This window comes from Cryptotermes secundus, unplaced genomic scaffold (genome assembly GCF_002891405.2).
Source record: "Cryptotermes secundus unplaced genomic scaffold, Csec_1.0 scaffold1182, whole genome shotgun sequence".
In the NCBI taxonomy this organism is placed as follows: Eukaryota; Metazoa; Arthropoda; class Insecta; order Blattodea; family Kalotermitidae; genus Cryptotermes; species Cryptotermes secundus.
Window position 1 is genome coordinate 525,323 of NW_019737098.1, and position 24,175 is coordinate 549,497.

Below are 24,175 nucleotides of genomic sequence, written 5' to 3' on the forward strand. Positions count from 1 at the left end.
GTAGTAAGGACAATAGTCTGTGTTTGTTAGCGAACTGTAAATTCTAGTTCCGAGTGGTGTATACAAGTGGCCAATGAATCCATTCACCAAACCATACCCTTAAATATCTGATAATATTATTTTATAATGGAAACGTGGAAACAAATAATTCAATTATTTAAGTAAAAATCGTCATTAAGGAAAAAAGAAATGTAATGCGCATTCATTCATATTTCGCATGATATCAGTTATGATTTATCTTCTGAGTAAAAAGTTAGACACTTTTAAACTACTTGCATTTACCACTGATTTTGATTGTAATGGTTAATTTTACGTTAATTAGAAGACAGAACCAAAATTTGGCACCGAAAATTTAGAGACAGCAACGGAGTGAATGTGCAAGAACTGTTGCGCTGCGCGTACACTTCGTAACTTGTTTCATAACTAAACTGCCTGCAGAAATAAGTAGCCTATAGGCCCATGTCTCGTTACCATAGCTCAAGGCAGAATCGTAATAAAATTTGCTAATAATTCTTTCGAAAACACGCAAAGTTCAAATATGTTATTTCGGAACGACAACAACAAATCGAAATTCATTCACGAAATAATTATAGAGCGCATTAAATGCGAGCAATGTTTGCCACCACATAATTAAATATCTAAATCTCAAAATATAAAAAATGAATATCAAAATTAAAGATGAAAATACGCAAAACCATAAATGTTATTGTTTTGCATGGGCGCGAAATTTCTTCTCACCTAAAGGGAGCAGTATGGAATGAGGATGTTAGAAAACAAAGCATTTATGGAACAACAGGTGAAGGAAGGAAAATGAACACTGTCCTTCATAATTGACCTTCTGAAAGAAATCTTACTGGGGCGATGCATTCGTGGGGGGTGGGTGATGAGACGACAGGAGCTTCTAACATGAATGGAAGATGAAAGGAGCATGCAAAGTCGGAAAACTTAATGGAAGAGACCACTTTGAAGAGCTCATCATCATAATAGTAAGTCAAAGATTGAAGCTGTACTTTACAGACGTATTAAACTCATTACAATACTTAACCTACTTAGCCACCGAGACCGGCAGACGTCACCACGCGTCGTGATTATCATTACAGAAGTCGACATATTCCGCTCACCGCTAGATGACAGGGTTGAATTCGACGTCAAGATGGCTGCGTCGTGAATAAGGAAATCTCGCAGACACAGACGCCAGCTAGTGCCCTCACTGAAACGAACAGAATTTTTCACTTATTTCAGAACAGTATTACAACAGTGGGAGGTATCAGCTTGAATCACAACAATGATCTGGTGAGTTGAATAATGTTTCTGATTGTATTTTGTTCAATAATTGTCCGGTTAATTCATTGTTGAATCTATAGCCTGCGGTTTGGTATTCTGTCCAGAGCTTCATGCACAGGCGTGTTGTTATTAACGATCAATAACCAAACTGGAAACAAAATAAGGTCAGACTGAAGATAAATGTGTCTTCAGAGAAATAATATAGGACCTAGAAATGAAACGTATCGTTAAAAGTATGAAAGACAATTATAATTCAATATTGTGTCTAATGATTAAGCCAAGGAATCAGACTAAATATAGAAATGTGATCGAAAAGTGTTATCAGTTCTGAAAGATCCGATGATAAAAATATCTGTAACTGTGTCATCATAAAATTATCACATATTTGAATCCATAATTATGAATTTCCTTCAGACCTGCTAATGCTTAGTACATAGTCATAACATAATCTTGAATAAATTATAATAAATTCTTTATTTTTTCTAATATTTAAAAATAATGCGAAGAGATTTTAGTGATTCAGAATACTTGGAGATTTTTCGTATCATATTTTATTGAGTAAATATTGCACAGTGAGCATATGGATCATCAAAAACTTAAAGACCAATATGGCTGCCATAATATTTATGCTACGCCCACACCATCTTAAACGAAAAAAGTGTCAGTGACATTAATTCAGTATATGCATGCAATTAGCAACACACTATTCATAATTTAATTTGCATTAAAGTGTTTTGTATATGATGTAACTTTCTAGTGGGCACATTTCAGAGTCTCTTAACTTGGAGCCCAAGTTGGCGTTGCCGTTTCAGGTATAATAATCATTCAATATACACCTTGTAATTAGAGTTACTTGTAACTGAGGCATTCATGTTTAACTCTATGAATAGAAGTTCAGGTCAAGTTTTACTTCAGCAGGAGAGCGATACGCATATATATTCTGTCGCTTGGACCACTCCCTTCTGTGTCAAGTGGATTACTTACTACGTGACACATTCTCAGGTTGCGACTGGCGGAGAAAATCCCCACATGTGAAGACTAGCAGCAAGCATATTGCATAAGCAGTCACGGTAGTAGATAATAGGCGGTTAATCAACACCTTGCCTTAAAATGGAATTTTTAAAGGGTGTGTTCCATAATACACAACACACAAAATCACCATTGGCTTCATTGAACTTCTTTAAACTTAGTTAAGAATGGGAACAATTTAATGCAACTTGGTGAAAGTCTCCTATATCGAATTTAAGCAAAATCTGTAAAACAGTTTGCGTCATACATAGAAAATTATATTTATGTCCTAATACAAGAGAGGCTTTATATTAAGGGTAAATGTGAGTGAAAATTGAATTGTCCCATAAATTTTGGCATAAAAATTCTATGTAGAAATTTAATAAAATATGTGAAAAGGTTTACTTGGTACTGAGAATCCATTTATGATCTTATGTATACAACACTTCATTATGGTTGAATATGGCTGAAAATCGGACTTGCCCCAAAACTTGTGGAAGTCTCCCATATAGAATTTAAAGAAAATCTATCCAACGAAATTGGTTCTGCCGTTTCCTGTTAACGAATCCTAACCATGTCCTCTGTTTTCGTCCTTACCAGCTGGCGAATATCTCATGACTCACTAAACTGAGTCTGAGTCTTATATTATGACCGACGGTCAGTCGACCAGTCTGCCCTGGAATAAAGCACCCATCTGGAGCTTACTACCAGATTTTTAATATTGTCAGACACTTGCATGTTTGTTGACGTGGGGCGCTCTCTCTGACGAGAGGACGGGTCTGTTATATAAAATTGCTGCTGGCCCTTACCAGCTCAGTCATTCTCGGGTCCTACTCCCGTTGGACTCGTGACCATTTTTTTGTTATCTCGGATTCGAGACTTCCCTTTTCTTCTCCTCCTGCGATTCGCAGGGCTACGGTGGAGGTATTCGATCCCGCCTCCACACGGGAACTCGCTTAATTATATAACTGTACCGCTTATAACTCTTCAACACGGACCGTGTAGAAGACGAAGCTCCTAAAATGTTGTAGTTCAATTGTTACCGTGGGAACATGTTTGTTTGCGAAACCGTTACCCAGCAACGGCTGTCGTATATATGCTTATTTCGCGGTTATTTTCTAGCAGCGGGCGTCATTTATAGTCATTACTTAGCAATGGCTCTACATGCTACAGTACAAAGAAAAATGTGAAGAAAGTGTACGCTTACAATTTGCAGTCCTGAGTAAGCACTCGTATTATTAGAGTGATTAAGCAAGGAAGAAGTACTCAGCGTGTGTAGCTGCCACGAAATACGATTCGTAATATCAGAATCTGATTGAGACATTGTTTGAGTGTGATCATTTGGGAAACTTAGGAATGGATTAAAAATCGTAATAAAATTGATTTTAAAGAGACAAAAAATTACAACAGCGAACAAGTCTCTTCTCATTTCCTATGGTTTCCACGCAACAGTCCACGTTTCAACCCTGCGGTGCACGTCTCTTATCCCGGCAGAGGAACCAAGTGTAACCACTGAGCCCATCCTAAACAAACATAGTCCTGCCACAAACAGGACAACTGCCGGGTGCAAAGGACGGTTACACTCTGTGATAGTTTGCATGGCCGCGCCATAGCTCAAGGGGCTAGTCGCTGGCTTGCCACCGCGGCTGCCCGGGTTCCATCCCGGGTCTGGTCAAGTGGGATTTGCGGTGGACAAAGTGGCGCTGGGGCAGGTTTTCTCAGAGTACTTCGGTTTCCCCTGCCAATCGTCATTCCACCAATTTCTCCACAATCACCCTCACCTATCATCTGGGGCTGGTACAATAGGCCAGAAGTGGCCGCAGTGCAAGGGACTTAGTCCCACCCCACTAGCAATAATAAAAAAAAAGACCCTGCATGCAGACCGTTGCCTGTCTCTTAAGTGGTCTATGCTCACTACGTTTTCTGAACGCAACTACCTTTAACTAATTCCATGAGAGGAGACATTCTTGAGAAACCACCACTCGCTGTGCTGCTCAAAAATTTCTCAATATTTTATGGAAAACAAAGATTCATAAGAGCCCGACATTAATCCATATGCTCAACCAGATTAATCTTGTCAATTACAGTCCAGTTTATTTCTCTAACATTCATTTTAATATTATCCTCCCACTTGAGTGTAGGCCTTCCTAGTGGTGTATTTTCTGCTGGCTTTCGCACCAAAACGCTGTAAGAATTCCTATCTTCCTTTGTATGTGCTACTTATCTAAATATTTGAGGAAGAGTACAAATTATCAAGCTCCTCATTATGCAGTTGTCTCCAGTCTTCTGTCTATATTCTTTGCATTCTTTTATAATTCTTATTTGTATTATACTGACCGCCTCTGTGGTCTAGTGGCCAGAGTTCCTAACTACATATCCAGAGGTGCCGTGTTCGCTGGACACATGGTGTTACGGCTGAGACTGGAATCTAGCCCGTCCTGAATACAACTTCTGAGAGTTATAGCTACACAGACCTGCTCGGTGAACTAACTGTAATGTTCCTAGTCATACATGCATTCCCCCATTCGTCTGTTGCAAAATACTCCCTCCCTGTGTAAGACGCCAGTTTTTCTGCTTTACAAAACCGCAAGTAGTGTCCTGACGAAAATGACCGAAGAGAATTTTATAAATATTAAGAGATGTGGTGTTTTTAAGGCTATATAAGAAGACAACAATTTCCGAGCGTCTTTCCCGAAAAATGTAATGGTTCCTCATTTCGTCACAACATTGCACGCTGCAGGAATCTTGTTTGCTCAGCTGCTCTTCAAACAGTTCACGACATAATACTGAAACATGTGTCACTTCTCTGTGTTTTCGACACGGCAGATATGGAAATGTCACAGGTATTTATCTGCTTCATGATCTGATGTTCTGTAAACACTTCCACATGCTTCCATCAGCGACTGGCAACCAAACACAACAAGTACTGAGACGGACGCGTGGAAATGATAAGAAGGGCACAAATTTTGTTTAAGATTTTAAACAAAAAGACAACTTGTGTGACCTAGTCATGTATCTGAGGGTAGTCTTAAATTTATCTTAAAAATAATGTATGAGGAATTGGACCAGTTCATTCGTCCCAGAATAGGGCTCAATTAAAGGCTTTGAATGAACCTTCGAGTTCCTTAATTGACACGGCATATTTTTGCTAGCTGAGTGACTATTAAGTTCTCAAGAAGGACTCCGCTACTTACACTTAGTTAATATCAGACAAGGGCACATTTTTTATTCCCAGAACAAAGAAGAGTCAAAATAACTGCTATGAAGAAAGTATCGAGAGATTACGCTAAAGCCAGTGGCTAAATATATATTTCTTAGCTCTAAACTCTTAAAGATTGTAAGAGCACTGGCTTCATGCATGAAAACTGAAGGCTAATTATTTCACAGGAGTTAGTAATTACAGGGACCTCGGCTTTCGGGATATGGGCGAGACGGTATAGTGTTTAGAATATACAAGCATCATTAAGCGCCCGAAGAACCATGGTAAGTCTGTAATTAACCGAAACACTCTGGCTGTGTGATCAAATTTGTCTTCACCGACCCTGCTGTGGGCCATAAATAACCAGGGGATACAGCACAAGGGCGGAAAAAACGTGTCTCGCTTTACGCAAATTATTTATTCGAGCTAAATTAAACTGTGTGTGTGTGTGTGTGTGAAAGAGAAAGGGGGAGGGTGTGTAAAAGTAAGTTATATACATGACATTGTCCAAACTAACACGAAGGAAACAAAATGGAGAATTAACGATTGCAGGAGCTCTTGCTCATCGTCTGATATAAGAGAAATAAGTAAAATCTGTTACTGGGGCTTGACGACGCTTCAAATGAGGAGTGCTTCATTATAAAAATATACGAGGCCTGAGAATTAAATAGTCTTAAATTGTAATATTGCCAAGACTGGCGAGTTAGCACGTGTAGGATCATGTGATTACATGGTTCAATCGTGCATCGAACAATCATAGGCATTGTGCTCGTTTTGTGTTTGCAATAAGTGTTCTATTGGCGAGGTGATTTGTTTCTCAGTCAAAGCTGGAAGATATTTCATCAAGGCTGTTGGAGCAGCTGAAGCTCACAATAAAATTAAGGAACCAGAATAAAATATATAATATCATTTCAGTCATAAATTATATATTGCTTTATCCTATGACATTCAATAAATATTTATATTTGAAATGCTGGTATTTTTGTAAGCAAATCTTACTTATCATCCATCAAATAATGAAAAGGTTTGTGGTTTACGCGTCTGTTTCTCGGGAAGTGGTTCTTCCTTCTCCATTCCAATTAGATTAATGCAGTTCTTCTGTCAGACTATCTCATCAATCACAATTCTACTTTTCCTTTTAAAGTTTAGAGGCGTGGCACAGGAAATCCTTCTTTAGAGGAATAAATTGATGGTAAATTTGACATATCTATAGCCACATCAGTAACAGAGGAGTAAATTCATTTTGTCGTTTTGTAATGATGGAAATGAAGGATGCAGGATATGTACTATAATCCGTAAGGACCTAAAATATGCAAATTCTGGAAATATTAGAAGACTACATTCTAATGTTAAGCAATATTAGCCTATGAAGAAAGCAGTCTTCTGGGATGTGGCACAGTGTAGATGTGGTGTTAACCGACGTTTCGGAGGAACGTATCGCCTCCATCTTCAGGGTAGAAGGAAAAATAAGAAATCCACAAGCGAAGAGACCGTGAGAACTGGTACAAGCAAACACCAGTCAGGTTTCTGGCGATGATGTATAGCATTCAGAATTACTGGGTTTTTGGACTTTGTCTACCGTCCAGTATTCTAAAAATCTAGCTAACACGAAGATTCGGAAACTGGGTCTGTATCCGTCCTCAGGTGAAAGGGAGATAGGCTCTTGGCTAACCTCTATCGGACGAACAGAAGAGCATAGATATCTCCCCGCTCACATGAGGACAGAAACAGATTCGGTTGCGAAACGTTGTGTTCTCTAGTATTTATAATACCGGACGATGGACAAAGTCCAAAAACCCTGTAATTCTGACAGTGACAGGGACTTAGGATTATGGTCTGCAGGCACATACGAGTAACGCAAAAACTCGCTTTGAGGTAGCTGTTCAAACATTTACTGCGGAGAAAATGTAATTTGTAGAAGCTACTCTCCCGTCTGTAAAATTCCCTTTTTACTGCAGGCGGGCGATTTTATGCCACGCGTTCGTGGCTACTTGTTGTAACTTCTCCACATTTATGCCAGTTCTCCCCTGCCACTGCTGCTACCGCCAGATCTCTTCTTGCTATCACTCCGGCCGCCATCCGCAAGCTCCTTGTGGAACGAGTAGGTTAACTTGGGAGGCAAGGAGTGAAATTTGGGCGCCACTAAACCTACTTGAGTAACTGGGAGGCTGTCCAGGCCCGTGAGTATCGAGTTCTGTCCGGTTTGCTCAGGTGCGGTAGAGATAGACTCCGTCTCATGGCATATCGGGTCTCACTCCGGCAGGACGGGAAGGAGGTGATGTCCCCGACTTTCACGAACACTTCAGTTACACACAGGATGTGTCATTATTATGAAGAAAGCAGTCTTCTAGGATATGATGCTGTGTAGATATTGTGTTAACCGACGTTTCGGAGGAACGTATCGCTTCAATCTTCAGGGAAGAAGAAACATGAAGAAAATCCTCGAGCGATGAACAAGCGTGAGCAGCTGTTCCTGCTAAGTGTTCTTGTAGACTTACCAATGTCCCAGTAGTTCGGGCACGACATGATAAAATTTAGAATCTGGGAGACGATTCCTTTTTGTGAATGAGCTCTCCGAAGTAGCGAGCTCTCTGAACCCGTACTCCCAAGAGGAAGCCCCTCCCTTAAACATGCTATGTCGGTCCAGTTTAAATTCTGGGAGTTGACCAGAAAGTTACATTTACTAATGATATTAACTTCTCAGGCGACTCCAGCCCTTAATTATATAACTGCCTTTTTGACAGCTTCATGATAGATTCCTTCCGGTAGCGGAGGTGTTTGCACCACCTGCCTCTGAGTGATAGCTGGCAATAACTGTCAGCCCTTCAAATTCTGAAAGGAATACTGCTCCAGTTAGACAGAAAAATTCTGGAGGTGTAGTGAATGCCACATCCTCTTCACTTCTGAACGCAAAAACGAGACTAAGTACTTAATTTACCTTATGTATAACTTGTACTTAATTACCAACCAAACCCCATGACTTGAGTCCGCAAGCGAAGTATACCGACCGAGAGACCGCCGCTTGTCGGCGAAATTAGTGCCACCTTCAGCGGATAGATGGTGTCGCGTGGTCAGCGCAACGAATCTCCATGGCCGTTAATTCGGTTTTCTAGACCGGGGCCACTGTTTCCTTGAAATAGCTCCTCAATTATCCTGACAAGGCTGAGAGGACCACGTTCCAGACCCACTACTTCTCAGAAAACCTGGTAACGCCGGGAATCTAACCCAGACCTCTGGATCTGTAGGCAGGAAGTCTGACCACTTGACCATATGTACTTAATTATCCATAATTAATCTAATTTATAGTACTTAAACTCTAATGAACGGTTATACGCCGGTTACGCTATCAATCCTATGGCGGGTGGTGCGAGATGACACAAGTAGCTTGTGTCCTTTTTCCCGACAGGCAGATAACATTTTGAAAAAGCTCTTAGGCGATCTTCCTCAATAAGAAACACTGCAAAATGGATTAAAATTCTACTACAAGTTTTATATTACTACTACCTAAACTGTTTATTTGGACAAATTGAGTTGATTGCACGAGGCAAAAGTGTGGAGAAATTATCTGGAAGAAAGTGAATTATATTTAGGGTAACACTTTGTTATCGACCAGTTTAAGCTTTAAACGTCATGATCATCTTATTTTCTTCCTTCTTTGTCGAAATGGATACCAAAAGGAATTTTCTATAGCGACAGAAGGCAGTTTCGCTTCGTTGTGACCTACCAATTTCACTGGAGCAACATCAACAAGTCTGTCCAGAGGCACCCACATGCGTCCAGTAATGCTGTTCCCATGTAATCAGTTAATTAAGTTGAGCAGTAGTTCGCGTAAGTGACACCGTGACGTCCTTAATTAGCTCACTAGCAAGGAGAGGTACTGCTGCAACCACTGCAAACTTGTATACATGCAAGGTGGAGCCTGTGTTGTGACGGGCCGTCATTCCCGAAAGCCGAGGCGCCAGATGTGCGGGACACGGCGTAATGACGTCGCTACAGACTGTATCAACAAGTTGAGAAAGTGTACAGGCACGCTGCTAAAACCTCCACGAAGAACTTTCTTCATATCCCACCATTACAGGCTTTATTACGGTATTTAAAAGTGATTGATACCACAGAGTAATATGAAACGTTCCATCCTCTTTTTGAAGTAAACAATTTTTGTAAGGAATACCATTAGGTTACATTTATGCGACATCCACAAACTAGTTGGTCCCCTTTTATACATCGACAAAGCTTACCGATACTTTGCAACAGTGACGTCAGAGAACCTTGAAGGGATTATTCCTATATCGTCTATATTCCACTTAGTAGATTAACAGAGCGATTTCAAAATTGTGGATCTACGTAGTACATATATATAACTGCACTGAATCTACATTACAAAAAATTGAAAATCTTAGTTGAATGTCTAACACTTCTGTTTGGAGTTCAGGAAATCCTTACTATGAAATAGTTCTATCTTATGTGACCGCGTCTGTGGTCTAGTGGTCAGAGTTCTTGGCTACAGATCCGGAGGTCCCGGTTCGATTCTCGGCGCTACCACTTTTTCTGAGAAGTAGTGGGTCTGGATCGGGGTTCACTTAGTCTCGTGATAATTGAGGAGCCACTTCAAGGAAATAGCGGCTCCGGTCTAGAAATCCGAAAATAAAGACAATGGGGTTTCGTTGAGCTGACCACGCGACACCCTCTATCCTCTAATGTAGGCACTAACCTCGCAAACAAGCGGCGGTCGCTGGGTCGGTATAGTTCTCTTGCGGACTAAAGCAACGGTGTTTTTATGTGGGGTAACACCGTACAGCTCGGTGAAAGTGACCCTAGGATTCAGAGGAGCATGTTTCCGTTGCAGCTCCTTCATGCTAGTTTCTTTCTTAGCTTACTCTTCAACCCTGAAGATGGAGGCGATACGTTCTTCCAGAACGTCTTTTGACTTTCACCACAATAAAAGGTAAAGTTGTTCCTGTGCTTAACTAATTAAGCACTAAGTCATGAAGGCATAGGGGGGAGTGAATTTATAGAGCCACATTTTCTTGACCTCGGTACTGGTTGGAGGTGAGTGGTCACCTTCACACCCCGGGGAAAGAATCCCTGGTACCCATTGGATAGGAGGCTGACAGCCCCAGAGCCGGTCTGTACGACGCGGATAAGAGACCCTCCCGGGATTCGTACTCCGACTCCCCAGTCGTCCAGTTCGAAGCAAGTCGCTATACCAAGGGCCGCGCCATAGCTCATGCGGTTAGTCGCTTGCTTCCCACCGCAGCGGCCCGGGTTCGATCCCGGGGTCTGGTCAATTGGGAACTGTGGTGGACAAAGTGGCGCTGGGGCAGGTTTTCTCCGAACACTTCGGTTTCCCCTGCCAATCTTCATTCCACCAATTGCTCCACAATCACCCTCACCTATCATCTTGGGCTGGTACAATAGGCCAGAAGTGGCCGCAGTGTAAGGGACTTAGTCCCACCCCACTAGCAATAAAAAAAATACGGTTTCCTCAACAGCACAATCAGAATCTGATAACATGGGTCGAATGAAAATGAATTTGGCAGGATGTGGAGGGAAGGGGTAGAATCCAAATTTGGGTTGCCATTCCAGAAGTTGCCTGGTGGAAGTGTGCGAGCCCTCGAAGAATAACAGCAGTATCGCTGTGTTCCACTCGAAATTTGACCCAGTCACCTCCCGAATACTCGGCCGTTCAGTCACTAAATAGATCTCTATATTTTGTTCAAGTTTAGCAGTTCCATTACACTCGTATCTTAATGGCAATAGCATTATTGTGTTAAAATTTGCTAAGATACCGTATTTACGCATGTATAGGCCGCACATTTTTTGCCAAAAATTCAAGAGGAAAACTGGGGTGCGGCTTATATTCGAAATATTCGAAATCACACTTCATTTTAAAAAAATTATATTCGTAATTAGTAATACAGGATGTTCTACTCCTGAAATAATATTCCAAGAAAATTATTTTTTTTCTATACTTTGTGTCTGAAAATTGTGCTGCGGCCTATACGAGTACACGCACGCGGCCTATACATGCGTAAATACGGTATTAAAATATCAGTTGACGCTCCCGTATATCCAGTGTCTGACTATTACAGACACTCGTATGGTGTCAAATTAACCTTTAAACGCCGGACTTCGAAATAGTGGTAAGCTTGAGCTGGCCGGAGTTTATTTAAGCATTAGATTTTCAGCTATGGTACTATTTGCAGTATTGTAAGGTGAAGTTATCCGTATAAGAGGCCGTGAGGGCCAGAAAGGGTGTGAGAATCCGAGGTTACTATGTTTTCTAGATGTCGGTGGGGTTGTCAGCCTTACGCTCCGACCTCTCTTAACCCAGCAAGTTTCCTGGTACTCATTTCTGTTAGAGGCCGAGTCGACCCTAAGGCTATAGTGCGGCTGGAAGGATTAGGTCAACTGAAAAATCAAATGATCTCATTGGGAATCGAACCCGAGGTATTCGGGCTTGTAATAAAAAATTATAAAATTCCCACCGACTTACAAATGAAATCAGGTCAAATATAATAGCAGTAATGTTCTTTATTTGGTATTTTTTGTCTACTGCAAGTCATTTTTAGATTCACTCTTCTTTCATGTATGTCTTGGTGTTATTCTCTTGGCGGCAGTAAAATTTCGGATTTGTTTACATTTTGCCATTCGTAATAGCTGCATCTGAGTTGAATTCTTCGTTAATTTCTTTAATATATTAGCTTTGGCACTGTTTTCTTATAGCCTTGTCTGTCAGCTCATAGTTCTTTTTTTTTTTTACCGCAAGAACCTAGTGTCATCGAACTACACAAGATGTTCTTTCTGAAATATGCCCTAAGGATATCTGGTGACATGCAGTAGAACCCTACCTGAGACGATGGTAGTCAATCAGCTCTTGAATTCATTTCTTGCTTCCCTAGAACATGAGTAACCATCGTGTTGACAAGAGCCGCCTGAGCCACATGATCCCGTCCAATCTCTCGAGTACTGCTCAAAAACCCTTTTAAAATACATGTTCTACGAAATCAGAGAATTTAAACAAAAAATTTATTTTTCTACCGGTATAAAATATGTCAGAGGATGTTTTAATTTATTGTGTTCTTTGTTTTTGGAGCCTATGTCAAAATTCTTCATACCCAGAATATTGGAAATAATATGATTTTCTAAGTTTCATAACTTAATAATTCTGCAAGGTAAGGTTAAAGGTAAATTCTTTCATTCTTCTTCGTTTTCCTTACTCAGAATTTGTGTCATTTGTGAACGTGTATTTAAAATACTCAGAATGAAAATGCTGCACCTTTAAATTTACTCGTGTTTCATAGAACAGACTAATGATATAAAATGTTTTCTGTTTCACTTTTCCTTGCCTTCGGTCTCTTGTGAGCACGATAATGAACCTTCTGATTCCATGAAAGCGGGAATAACTTGGTTAGCTGAGCGACTGTTACTTTCTCAAGCACCCACCCTGATCTCTGAAGTTTGTTTATCCGAGATTTTTCTCTCTCCAGGAACTGAAACTGAAACAATCCCGTGGATGAAGGACGTGAGAAATACTTTCCATTAAAGCAGACAAAGGAACAAGAACTCTTCATTCTCCGCGCAGAGTGCGGAAAGATAAAAGCTGATAAAGGACAAGCGACCTTATGTAACAAGAGGGACACAAGCCGAAAAACCCATCTGAGTGCCAACAGTCCCATACTATATATGTACACCTGCATCATGAATATTCTGGAAGCCTTAGAGCCTCAGATTTGTTTTACATATCTCAAATGACTTCCGAAAATCTAGTGAATTATATATAATAATTTTAGTACTTTTTCTTCAGAATCGTATATTCATTTTTATTGGGAAATACGGATTTTCTTTCGCTGTTGCGGGAACAAAGAGAGTGAGAGACTAATCAAAGGACACATTTCATTACAACAATAAAACCACACTTAAGGTTGCAAGATATTTATACAGAAATTAAGCTTTGAGAAAACTAGCTGAACGCAATGTTAATACAAATATAACACAGTCATATGCAGACACAAATAATATTTCTAAATATTAGAAATTTTGAAAGAAATTGTAATTTATTAATACAAATAAATTTTGGTAAAGATGCAAATATATTTTCGAATAAAGCCTTTTGTTCAGAACGCCCGAGAACTCAGTGCTTAGCAGTGTGATACGTCGGTTATTTTATAACTGACAGTCTGTGAAGCTACTTCATATTGTTTAGGAATAAAAGTAAAAAGATTTTAAATCTCTAACAGCTAAGTTTCTCTTAATTAAACCAACGATAAAATGATTTATAATAGTATCTAACCAAATAATTTATTGGATATAAATAATTTATTTGTTGCAAATTATTATAACGTTTTCTTGGACACAAAAATAACCGGCGTGCAAATATCTAAGAAAACGCCCTAAGGCAGATTTACTCCTAGACCTAATATGTCAAAGAGATGATTACTCAAGAATAAATTTCACGAAATATAAGACAAAGGAACATCTGACGTAAGCGTTAGCCACCTCCGGGGTTGTTGACATAAGAACCAGAACAACTGTCGGCAAAGGAGGACAACTTTGAAGGCCGTGGGGCGCCCAGAAAGAAGCCAAAATCAGAGAGAAATCAAAGTTCAGAGAAGAAGCGCTTCTGTTTTAAGAGGAAGACGACCTCGTCGCCGTCTGGCGGCGTTACTGTCGGGAGAGGGGCTGGCGTCACTTGTTTTAGGGTAATGGAGGAGAATTCTGGACAGTCCATCCGGGGGCGACAGGACCCTTCCTTGGAACTGGCGCGGCAGAGAGCAGAGCTTCTGGGCCTGCCCCCTCCGCCGGAACCGAGAGTGGTACAGAACAACACGATACCATCTTCACCTCCTCCGTCATACGAACACGTCCTCGCTGAGGTGAGTAATCTCAACTACGCACGCGCATTTATCCCAGCAAAACATTTCATTACGAGTGCAGTCAATGGTTTCAGGAGGAAATAAAATGGCATATGGACTCCTAAATGGAATTTGAGGTATTGACATCAGTAAAGAATTCTATTATGGAATTATTTTACAACTGTCAACACAACAAATTCGTAATAAATAACCGATGTTATAATATTATCATTTGTTTTATTATGTGCTTTTGCTACATGTTTCGATCCAGCTGGATTATCATCAGGCAGTTTTTCATGAAATATACTATTCGTTACTGAATTCAATTTAAATTGTGGATCCATATTAGTAATCATTAATATGGATTTCATTATGATCCACGTGTTTCGTTATGTTTTGGACATTAGTCTTAAAATGCAAAACGTTATAACTCGATTGAAAGTTAAAAGCTAAAATTAAAATTCAAAAATTAAAATTTTTCTATTATTTAGAGTGGAATTAAAGTCTATGATGTTGTATGGGATTTCTTGGAATCTGCGTTATTTTTAAATTCTTTGTGGACATATTATGTGGTGGTTTTCCGCATGTGTATGAAATTATATTCTATATTCCTTTTTAGTGGCTGCGGTATAATTATTGTGTATGTTGGATCGTGTCATATATGATGGTGTCACGTCTTAAGTAGTGGTTGTTCCAATTCTGTGGTTCTATTTGTACTAATTAATACAATTAATAAACATCTTCAGCTAATGGAGGCACCTGCCAGACAACACGGTTTCGTAACTTACAATACGTGTATAATCAAATACTCATAAGACTTGAGGTTCTCGCATCGCTGGCTATGAAGAGTACAATCTTCTGAGCTATAACGCCCTGTAGTCCGTTGAGAGCAGATGTGGCATTCAAATAAAGCTACATACAGAGGGACCCAAAAAATGTATAACACAGTTCCACCGCCATTTTATTTTGTTTTGCCTTTCGATAAAGTGGTTCTGCTCTCCACAATGGCTATTCTTCTGCCGTGTCTTCACTAGCCGTTTCCTGGCAACGAATCTTAGTAATGCAGATACTTCAGCTTCCGTTCTCCATTGGTTAACACTTAGCATCTGAACCATCCATCTCACAACTCCGTTGTACTCCGTCAATACTTTCTCTTCTGGTTTCGTATTTCTTCAGTTCAAAGGCAAAGACACATTTCGACTGACGGTCAGCCATATCAGTCAGTCAGCCAGTTAGCCAGTTAGCCAGTCAGTCAGTCAGGCAGTCAGGCAGTCAGTCAGCCAGCCAGCCAGCCCAGGTCAGGTCAGGTCAGTCTTGGTGTCGAACCCAAATTGGGGCTCATGACCAGATATTATTACTGTTTGACAGTTACAGTCTTGCTATTGTGGGGCGCCCTCTCTGACGAGAGGACGGGTCTGACTTTTGTTAGAGACATTGTCTACAGTAGTAAGTCATCTGTCATAACGTAAAGGATATTTACATTTTACATGTTAAACATGTTAATAAATGTATATAATATATACACAGGGCCTCTGTCAGTCCAGGCTCAGTACAACAGATTATGCCCTATTTCTGGTAGCTTCCGCTAGTCACTTGAACGGTCGTATGCTTGACAGCCGCCATGTTTAAGCCTCAACCTTCTTCATTTCTTCTGATTGTGCCCTCTTATAATTCCTCGACACGGACCACACGGAAAACACCGTCTTTCTGTTGTCAAGAATGCATGTTTATTGACCTGTTACCTAGCGATGAATATATGCGGACCATACAGAAAACACCTCTTGCGACATGATTCCACTTTTTCGTGTGCGTATTTCGGGCGTTGCCTAGAAATGGCTCTACATGTTACAATACGGTCTGACATCCCTCAACAAAAATTATTGAAGTAGACCAGTCAGCTCACTATCACAAACCTAGTGAAATGAAAATATTTTTTTGTTCATATATTACAGTAATCGTTAAAACTCAAAATATTAACTACATAAAATTGATGAAACACAGGAGTTGTACTTCCATACCTGTGCTTTCGGCGATTTACTTTCTGAGAGAAATTTGGCATATGTCGTACTCCGCGAGTATGTGTGTACTCCAGGTTAAGAACCACTGCTTTTATGCGTCATTTTCCATGGTGGCACATATAAAAGTTAAATCCGTCCCTGTGCTTAACTAATTCAGCACTACACCATGAAGATGTAAGGGGGAGTGGATGTATAGATCCATAATTTCTTGACATCGGCACTAGCTGGTCAGCTTCACGCCCCGGCTGTTTTACTCCCGGAGAAGAAACCCCCTGTACCCATCGGATAGGAGGTTGGTGAACCTCGGAGCCGGTTTGGACGACGTGGAGTTCAGAATATTCTTGACCCCACCGGCATTCGAACTCCGACCCCTCGGTCGTCCAGTCAGTAGCTAGTCGCTATATCGACTGAGCTATCCGGGTTGCCGGTGGCACATACAGCATTAATGACCCTCATTCTTTCGTATGACCTTTCCCAGCAGTTTTCTGGTGCCACTTTGGCTTCGGATTGTTTGCCTGGAGTTTTCTATAGACATATTTGAAGGAGTTCTTCTGTTCCCGTGAGAGACAGCTTTTGGCTGAAGTTATGAAGATAATCAATAGCCAATTCAGGGGCTGCTAAAAGCAAGATCCCGAAAGTTATCTTTGACAACTTTCTGTTGTCTGAGTGCAGAAGAAAAGAGTAATTGTTCGATCGTGTCACAGGATGACTGCGCCAAGAAACAGGCTCTTTCAAACGCCTTTACACGAATACGAATGTACTGTATACAGAGTTAGCATTAAGTGAATTTAGAATCTGAAGATTGTATGTAACACAAGGCGAAGTACCGTTCTTCGTCTTGTATATGGATGAAGAATGCCGACTTCTGAGATGTGGCGCCGTGTAGATCTTGTGTGAACTGACGTTTCGGAGGAATGTGTCGCCACCATCTTCAGGTTACAAAAACTGCGAGCGAGGAAGCAGCGTGAGCAGGTGGCTAACAGACACAAGATCTGCACGGCGCCGTATTCATTAAAGAATTTAAAATGTAATCATGCAATAAAAAATTTGGAATGAAGTTTTAAGTCATATCTAAAAAAATTATAGTCGTTCCTACATTTCATGCTGGCAAAAATATGGATAAATTTCGCATCCTTGGATATTTTCTTAGGATCGCGGTAGGAAACGGAACACACACACACACACAAACACATATTTATATATAGGGTGGAGCAAAACACGACAAAAGAAATACACCTTAGAAAATACAAAACTTTTATGCATTCTAACAAAGGGGCACGCGGTAGCGTAGTTGGATCAGGCACTATGCTACAAGCCGGAAGGTCGCTGGTTCGAGTCCCGATCAGGTGGATATTTTTCGATTGATCTAATCATTCCAGCTGCAATATGGCACTACGGTCGGCTCAGCCTCTAACAGAAATGAGTACCAGGAATCTTCCTGGGGGTAATGGCCGGCTGGCCAACACATAGGGCTGACAACCCCACCACCATCTGTGAGCCGACTGTCTACAAAATGCGAGAACCTCGACATCTCACAACCCTGTGGGCCTCCACGGTCTGTCACAGGGACAGCTTTATATTTTTGTATACACTTCTACCAAAATTATTCAATAATTAAAAATATTATATTCGTGCCTAATAGGGAAGTAATTTGTATGAACACGGGTACCCCACCTAATGACGGCTAAGAATGACCTTATGCAGCTAAAATCAAACAAAGAAGAAATATTTGCATCGATATAGTAACCAGTATGTGTTGCTTCAAGTAGACCAGATTGGCAGCAGCGCAGGCAGAGTCCGCGTGTCACACCCCGGATGAGGAGCGCAAGGAAAAGAGAACAGAGGTGAAGCGACCGGAAATACTGCATAAGTCGAGCAAGGAATTGTATCGGGCCGTGGCGGCCCAGTGGGGCATCACCTGCAAGATGAGTGACCACTGTCGGTGTCTGGACTGCCAGGTGAGTTGCCATGAAAACTTAAGTCTTCTGGAAGAACCAAAACAGTAGGTTCAGATATCACCTGCACTATTTATACACTAGAGTACGTAACATGCCATTGTTACAATTGTTTTTTTACTATTATTTGATTATTTTTTATTTTTGTGGAAAATGTCTCATCATCTCGTGCCCTTCTTTTAAGAGATATATCGCGTACTAAGTTGAAGGATTTAACGCAAAGAGTACTTGCTCTTTCCCCACATCACAAGCTGCAAGCATGAGAACGTTATTTCAGAACAATTTTTATACAGTCATTTGATACTATATAGGGATGCTTACACTGACGCCACCTCTGGGCTCCAGAAAGAATTTAACGCGATATTTAAACACTAGCATTCATATTCATGCTTTCAAATAGACATACTCTATAGATTTTCAAGTACGCATGTCTACATATAATTACCCACGAGTATTCTGTCCCTGAAGTTTCATAGCTCTTATGAAAATCAGAATTACAACTCCTTAGTTTCTGAGCCGGGGTATGATAGTCGCTATATTGACTGCTTACGGCCTGGACGACTGAGGGGTCGGAGTTCGAGTCCCGATAGGGCCAAGAATTTTCTCTTCTCCAAGTCGGCCAGACCGGCTCTAGGGTCAACACAACCTCGTAGCCAATGGGAACCTGGGCTCTTGCCCCGGGAGTAAAGCGGCCGGTGCGTGAAGCTGGCCACTAACCTCCAACTAATGCCAAGGTCAAGACAACGTGGCTCTATACATCCACTCCCCAATACGCCTTTATGGTGTAGTGGTTAATCAGTTAAGAGCAGGGACGGACTTCATTTTTACTTCACTTTTTCTTCACTCTTTAGTTTCTATCATTAGAAATTAAATGAACCTTAACTGTAATATAAAACACTGATTTAAAAAAAGTACATTTGTGGAATACTAGCGAAGTTGAACAGTTTTCTTCTGGGTTACGCTGAGATAAGCTCTAAAGAATTATCTTGTTTATTATGACACATTTTATTAAGAGCCCTAATATATTCCTGCTGATAAATGTTCCAAATTTGTGTTGTGGCTTTGCATAGTGATTGTTTGAGTGATGCTCTAAACAGTTGCCAAGCAAGTAAACAGGGAAGAACAAGGTGTAGTTAGGTGGACAATATTAGAATGGATCTTAGAGAGATAGGATGGGATGGTATGGATTGGATGGATCTGGCTCAGGATAGGGACCAGTGGAGGGCTCTTGTGAACACGGTAATGAACCTTCGGGTTCCATAAAATGCTGGGAAATTCTTGAGTAGCTGCAGAACTGGCGGCTCCTCCAGAAGGGCTCAGCTCCATGAGTGAGTAAGTAAGTAAGTAAGTAAGTAAGTAATTGTTAGGACAAAGTGTGTTGCGTGGCTAACCGAGTCTATGTATCTGTTACGTGTAAGTGTGTGTTCATTTGCAGAGCCGCTACTTCGACTGCGAATCTGACCAGAACGATCAAGAAAAGACAGACGGTGGTCTCGGAGCAGGCACGCCGATGTTCATCTCAGAAGTGATGCACGGAACGGCCTGCAATATCCTCTGAACTGAGCAGGTTTAATGCCAAGCCGATTCACGTGACCCGCCACTCTGTACTTGGAAGTTATCTGCAGCTTACTCTACGAATATGGTATTCTCCATATCTCTGGTGTACAGCTGTTGCAGACACAGACGATGAATTTGAAATTTACCTTGTGTTCATGAACAAAAGAATAGGATTTATTTATATAACCTGCAGTAAATATTATTTGTAAGAACTAATTCTCTTTTTATTAAGACAATTGAATAGTTTAAATCATGGTATTGTTGGTTATGACATCATGTAATTTGGTAGGATAACCAAAATTTTGGAAGGAAACTTCTGCTTTTAACTTCAGCATACATGTCCACCTTCGAGACTACGTGAGTCATAAGTCAGATTAGAGAAATATAATGTTCATGTCAGTGAAAACCTCGGTTTTCCTACAGTTAAAATACACTGAGTATGTTTCTTGAAGGAACTGAATTAAATTAGAAAGCCGAGACAATCTGGAAGACATAAAGATAAAACTGCATTTCACTCAATATTTTTATACAGTAACACCAAGAAAAATTGACAGTTTATAATCACTTACTTTTTAAAATATTCCATCTCTTTATTTCATAATTTAACCACTTATATCTATTACGGAATCTAAGTTGCGTCATCGTTAGGTAGTGACGTAGGCATTTACGTCATCATTAGAAAGTTACTGTAATATTTTGTCAATATAATTTTGTTAATAATACCCCAGCCCGCAACTCAAATATATGGGTGCGGACATTGCCTGTACACATAACATAACGCACATTGGTTCGTAGAGCAGATGGATTTCACTAGACATAACTTGTATTCTGTGCGTAGTTTATGATGCGAAAATCAGCATACAGTGCATAATGATCCAACCTTTTGTTTTTCCAGATAAAAACAAATTCTTTAGAGTCCAACATTTCTTATTTTAATTATCACATATACTATTTTAAAATATTAGATACTCGAATGTTCATGTAGGATACGTGATATCTGGGGTTTTCATGACAGTACCTGTTGGGATGTTACTCCACGTAGTCTGTCAAATGTTTACGGACGTTTCGGAGAAACGTTATAAAACATATAAAAAGAACTACATGGATTAGTATTCTAAAAGATCGTGCTCTTCATGTGTTGAAAGCTTCAGTACTCTGGACGGTACATTCCAGAAACCCGATGCCATTCAGTAAGCTCCAGTCGCGGAAACACAAGAGCCAGAAAATTACGATTACGTTTTTATTTTGTGCGCTATGAAATTCCCCTATTCATTCACGGGATGTGGAACTGTTTCGTTTCCTCTGTGAACTGTAAAGTTTGTCTTAAAATAGTACATTGCCTTCATTTCTCTAGTGGGCAGAAATAATGGGCAAGATATTTGACATTTAATGATTTTGAAGATACAATACGAGTTAAGAAGGCCAGTGCCGCGAGCAGAATCAGAATGAACATATGTTAATGGAAATGTTAAATCAATGCATAAAATCGCAACATATATATATATATATGAACACTTGATTTTGTTCAGGAAGCTACACTCAAATTTCTAACAACGACATTATTTTGATTGAAACGAAGTTAAGAAGAATCACTTTTGCCAAAATATTACTAAAACCGTAAACTCAAATATGAGGATGAATGGAACTTAAACTTTGATAGAGAATAGAATTTGGGCTCGGGCTTAACATTTTTCCGTCATTAAGAGAGTAACAAATTTTGTTTACTTTTAACAATTACTATGTTTTGACTTCGACTTTCATAGTTGCGGTTGACTTTTGTTAATTTTCTTTTAGAAAATTTAAAGTTCACTTTATGAAAAACATGATTCGTCAGTTCACTCTGTCTTCAGCCACTAATGACACACTGGCATGAGGATTAGTTTGTAAGTGTTTTTCAATCTTTATTCTCCGGTTCTAGCCTCAAACCCAAATTTCTACCGACATTAAATAAATAGAACAGGTTTTATTTGATTCATTTCATAATCATAAAAATACATAGAAAGAGAAATTGTGGAATGTTCTGCGTTGTCTAAGATTATATTTTACACGATTCTTGGAGTCCCATTACATGGAGAGTGAGTGGTTATTATGCAAAATTGTAGCATGCAGGATAAGAAGAAATGTCATTGAGAAGAGACAGCATTTGAACACAGGACTCGGTGAAGTTCCGCTGTTTCTAAGTCAGTTTCCGGCATTCTACTTCCTAATTGAAACTGTTACTAACTCTACAACAGATATTAAAGTAAGAATTACATCTTACACGGGCCTATCAAAACTTACCGATATAAAAATATACACTGAATAAAAATATATTTTCAGAAATACTTGTCGTGAATTATTCATGATGTTTTGTGTATGTTCATTTATATGTCTGCTTGTTGTATAGCTAATGCAATGAGATGTTGAGTAAAATGTGCACAAATTCGTAAAGTGAGTAATTAACAGTAATGTTTAAGCAATGTGAACAATATATTTGTGTGTTATAGTTATAATAGTTTCATCGCATATTGTTACCTTGAGAAAAATGTAGATCTTATTAATGATTTCTCGAAACTAAGAAGACATAAAAGCCAGTTTCATGTACGTTTTGACCTATATTTGCACTCAGTGTCTGACAGATGGCGATTAGCGTGTTTCAGCGTGAAGGAAGTGAGAGGGGAAGACGAATGGACAGACAAATGAAGGGATGGGGGATAAATGTGGTAGAATAGAAGGAAGAAGATTAAACATATGCAAGGGGCACAGGGAAGATGGAAACCATTTTCCGAAACTAAACTCACGAATGTAGTAAAAGTCATGGCGAAATAATGGGATAACTCACGATTGTTAACAATTAAGTATAATTTCGGTCCCACATCTTTGCTTGTCGTTAAGAACTTACTTAAAGTACTTTTAATTCATAAAAAATAAAAAATGGGGAGATTTAACATTGAAATTTCAAGGTCCTTAATTACATAAATGCTGTAGTAAATAATGCATTTGCGAATATAACGGTACAGCACAACGTAAAGGAATATCGTAACATTCGTGTCTGTGTTATTATTGGAAAGAAGAGGATGTGTTATAAAATTTACTGTATCAATTTCCATGGTTATGATCGTACTTGTGAATTGACTGCTACTTCACAATGTACTTCTCACTTTCGCGTCCAACAAGATACAGTGAGATGGATGTCTGATGTGTTTTTCTTTATAAAAATGCGGTTAAACTTCACTGTTTAGCGTACTGTCCAAAAATTTCTTATGCGTAGGCCCTACAACACAGTTTCAAGGGCCGCGCCATAGCTCAACCGGTTAGTAGCTGGCTTCCTACCACGCCGGCCCAGGTTCGATCCCGGGTCTGGTCAAGTGTGATTTGTGGTGGACAAAGTGGCGTTAGGGCAGGTTTTCTCCGAGTACTTCGGTTTCCGCTGCCAATCTTAATTCCACCAATTGCTCCACAATCATCCTCGCCTATCATCTGGGGCTGGTACAATAGGCTAGAAGTGGCTGCAGTATAAGGTACTTAGTCCCACCCCACTAGCATTAAAAAAATTACAACATAGTTTTCCATTCGTTAATTATATAAGAAATAAGCAGGAATGATAAAATATTTATATAAAATTTAATAATGTAATTCATTTATATGAACACACATGAAGAGTATCGCATATTATAATGAGACGGACAGTTTTTCCAAGCTAATTTGTAAACTAAAAAATATTCATTTATGCATCTATCTGGTAACATGAAGTAACAAACTTGCAATATATGTGCCGCTCAATTCAAAATATATATAGTATTACTTATTAAAATAATTCTTAAATTTTTGTGTTTTAAATCCAATATCGCCTAGAAATTATTAATAAAATATTATCTCTATTTCAAAACTCCAATTACAGAAAACTCATAAATATCATGACATATTAATGAAGGTTAGAATTTGTGAAATATTTACAGATTTCTAGCAGAGATCTGTCAGGAAGGAACTGTAAGCTACAGTTGCTCTTTAGAATTAATATAGCACGAGTTTTCGAGAAATACATTCATAACATCTAGACCGGCCCTGGGGGCTAGAATCCTCCAATTTAATTGCTGCTGGCAGCTCCATCCCCTGGAAGTACAGCGTCACCATTCGCATTCATATGGTACCGAGAGCAAGAATGTCTGTGCTCGCCCATACGTGTTCATGGCGCGCACTTTAATTAAGCATGACGATTACGTCACTTTTTTTTTACCAGATATTGCATACCCATAGGCCTATTTATATACCAGTAATAAAAACTGTAATTTAATACACGATTTATAGTTATAAATTATG

The 24,175-nt window shown here is 39.7% G+C and overlaps 2 protein-coding genes across 4 annotated transcripts in view; one reads left to right on the plus strand and one right to left on the minus strand.

Annotated features, from left to right (window-relative positions):
• LOC111870208 (splicing factor 1) overlaps positions 1-24,175 on the minus strand; it is a 55,670-nt gene that overhangs the window by 24,351 nt on the left and 7,144 nt on the right. For 2 of the 3 annotated variants that reach the window (XM_023862304.2, XM_023862303.2), the window contains exon 2: positions 1,122-1,210. Coding sequence is in view for 1 of the 3 variants with exons in the window: in XM_023862302.2 (XP_023718070.1) it covers positions 1,050-1,110 (61 nt within the window). In the remaining 2 variants the exon portion in view is untranslated. Of the gene's footprint in view, positions 1-1,049; positions 1,211-24,175 lie in introns of all 3 variants that reach the window. The other variant, XM_023862302.2, reaches the window with a different exon arrangement.
• LOC111870209 lies at positions 1,129-23,211 on the plus strand. Its single transcript, XM_023862306.2, has 4 exons — positions 1,129-1,293; positions 12,982-14,367; positions 18,134-18,322; positions 19,755-23,211. The coding sequence occupies exons 2-4, from the start codon at positions 14,197-14,199 to the stop codon at positions 19,875-19,877; spliced, it is 483 nt and encodes a 160-aa protein (XP_023718074.1). The 5' UTR covers positions 1,129-1,293; positions 12,982-14,196; the 3' UTR covers positions 19,878-23,211.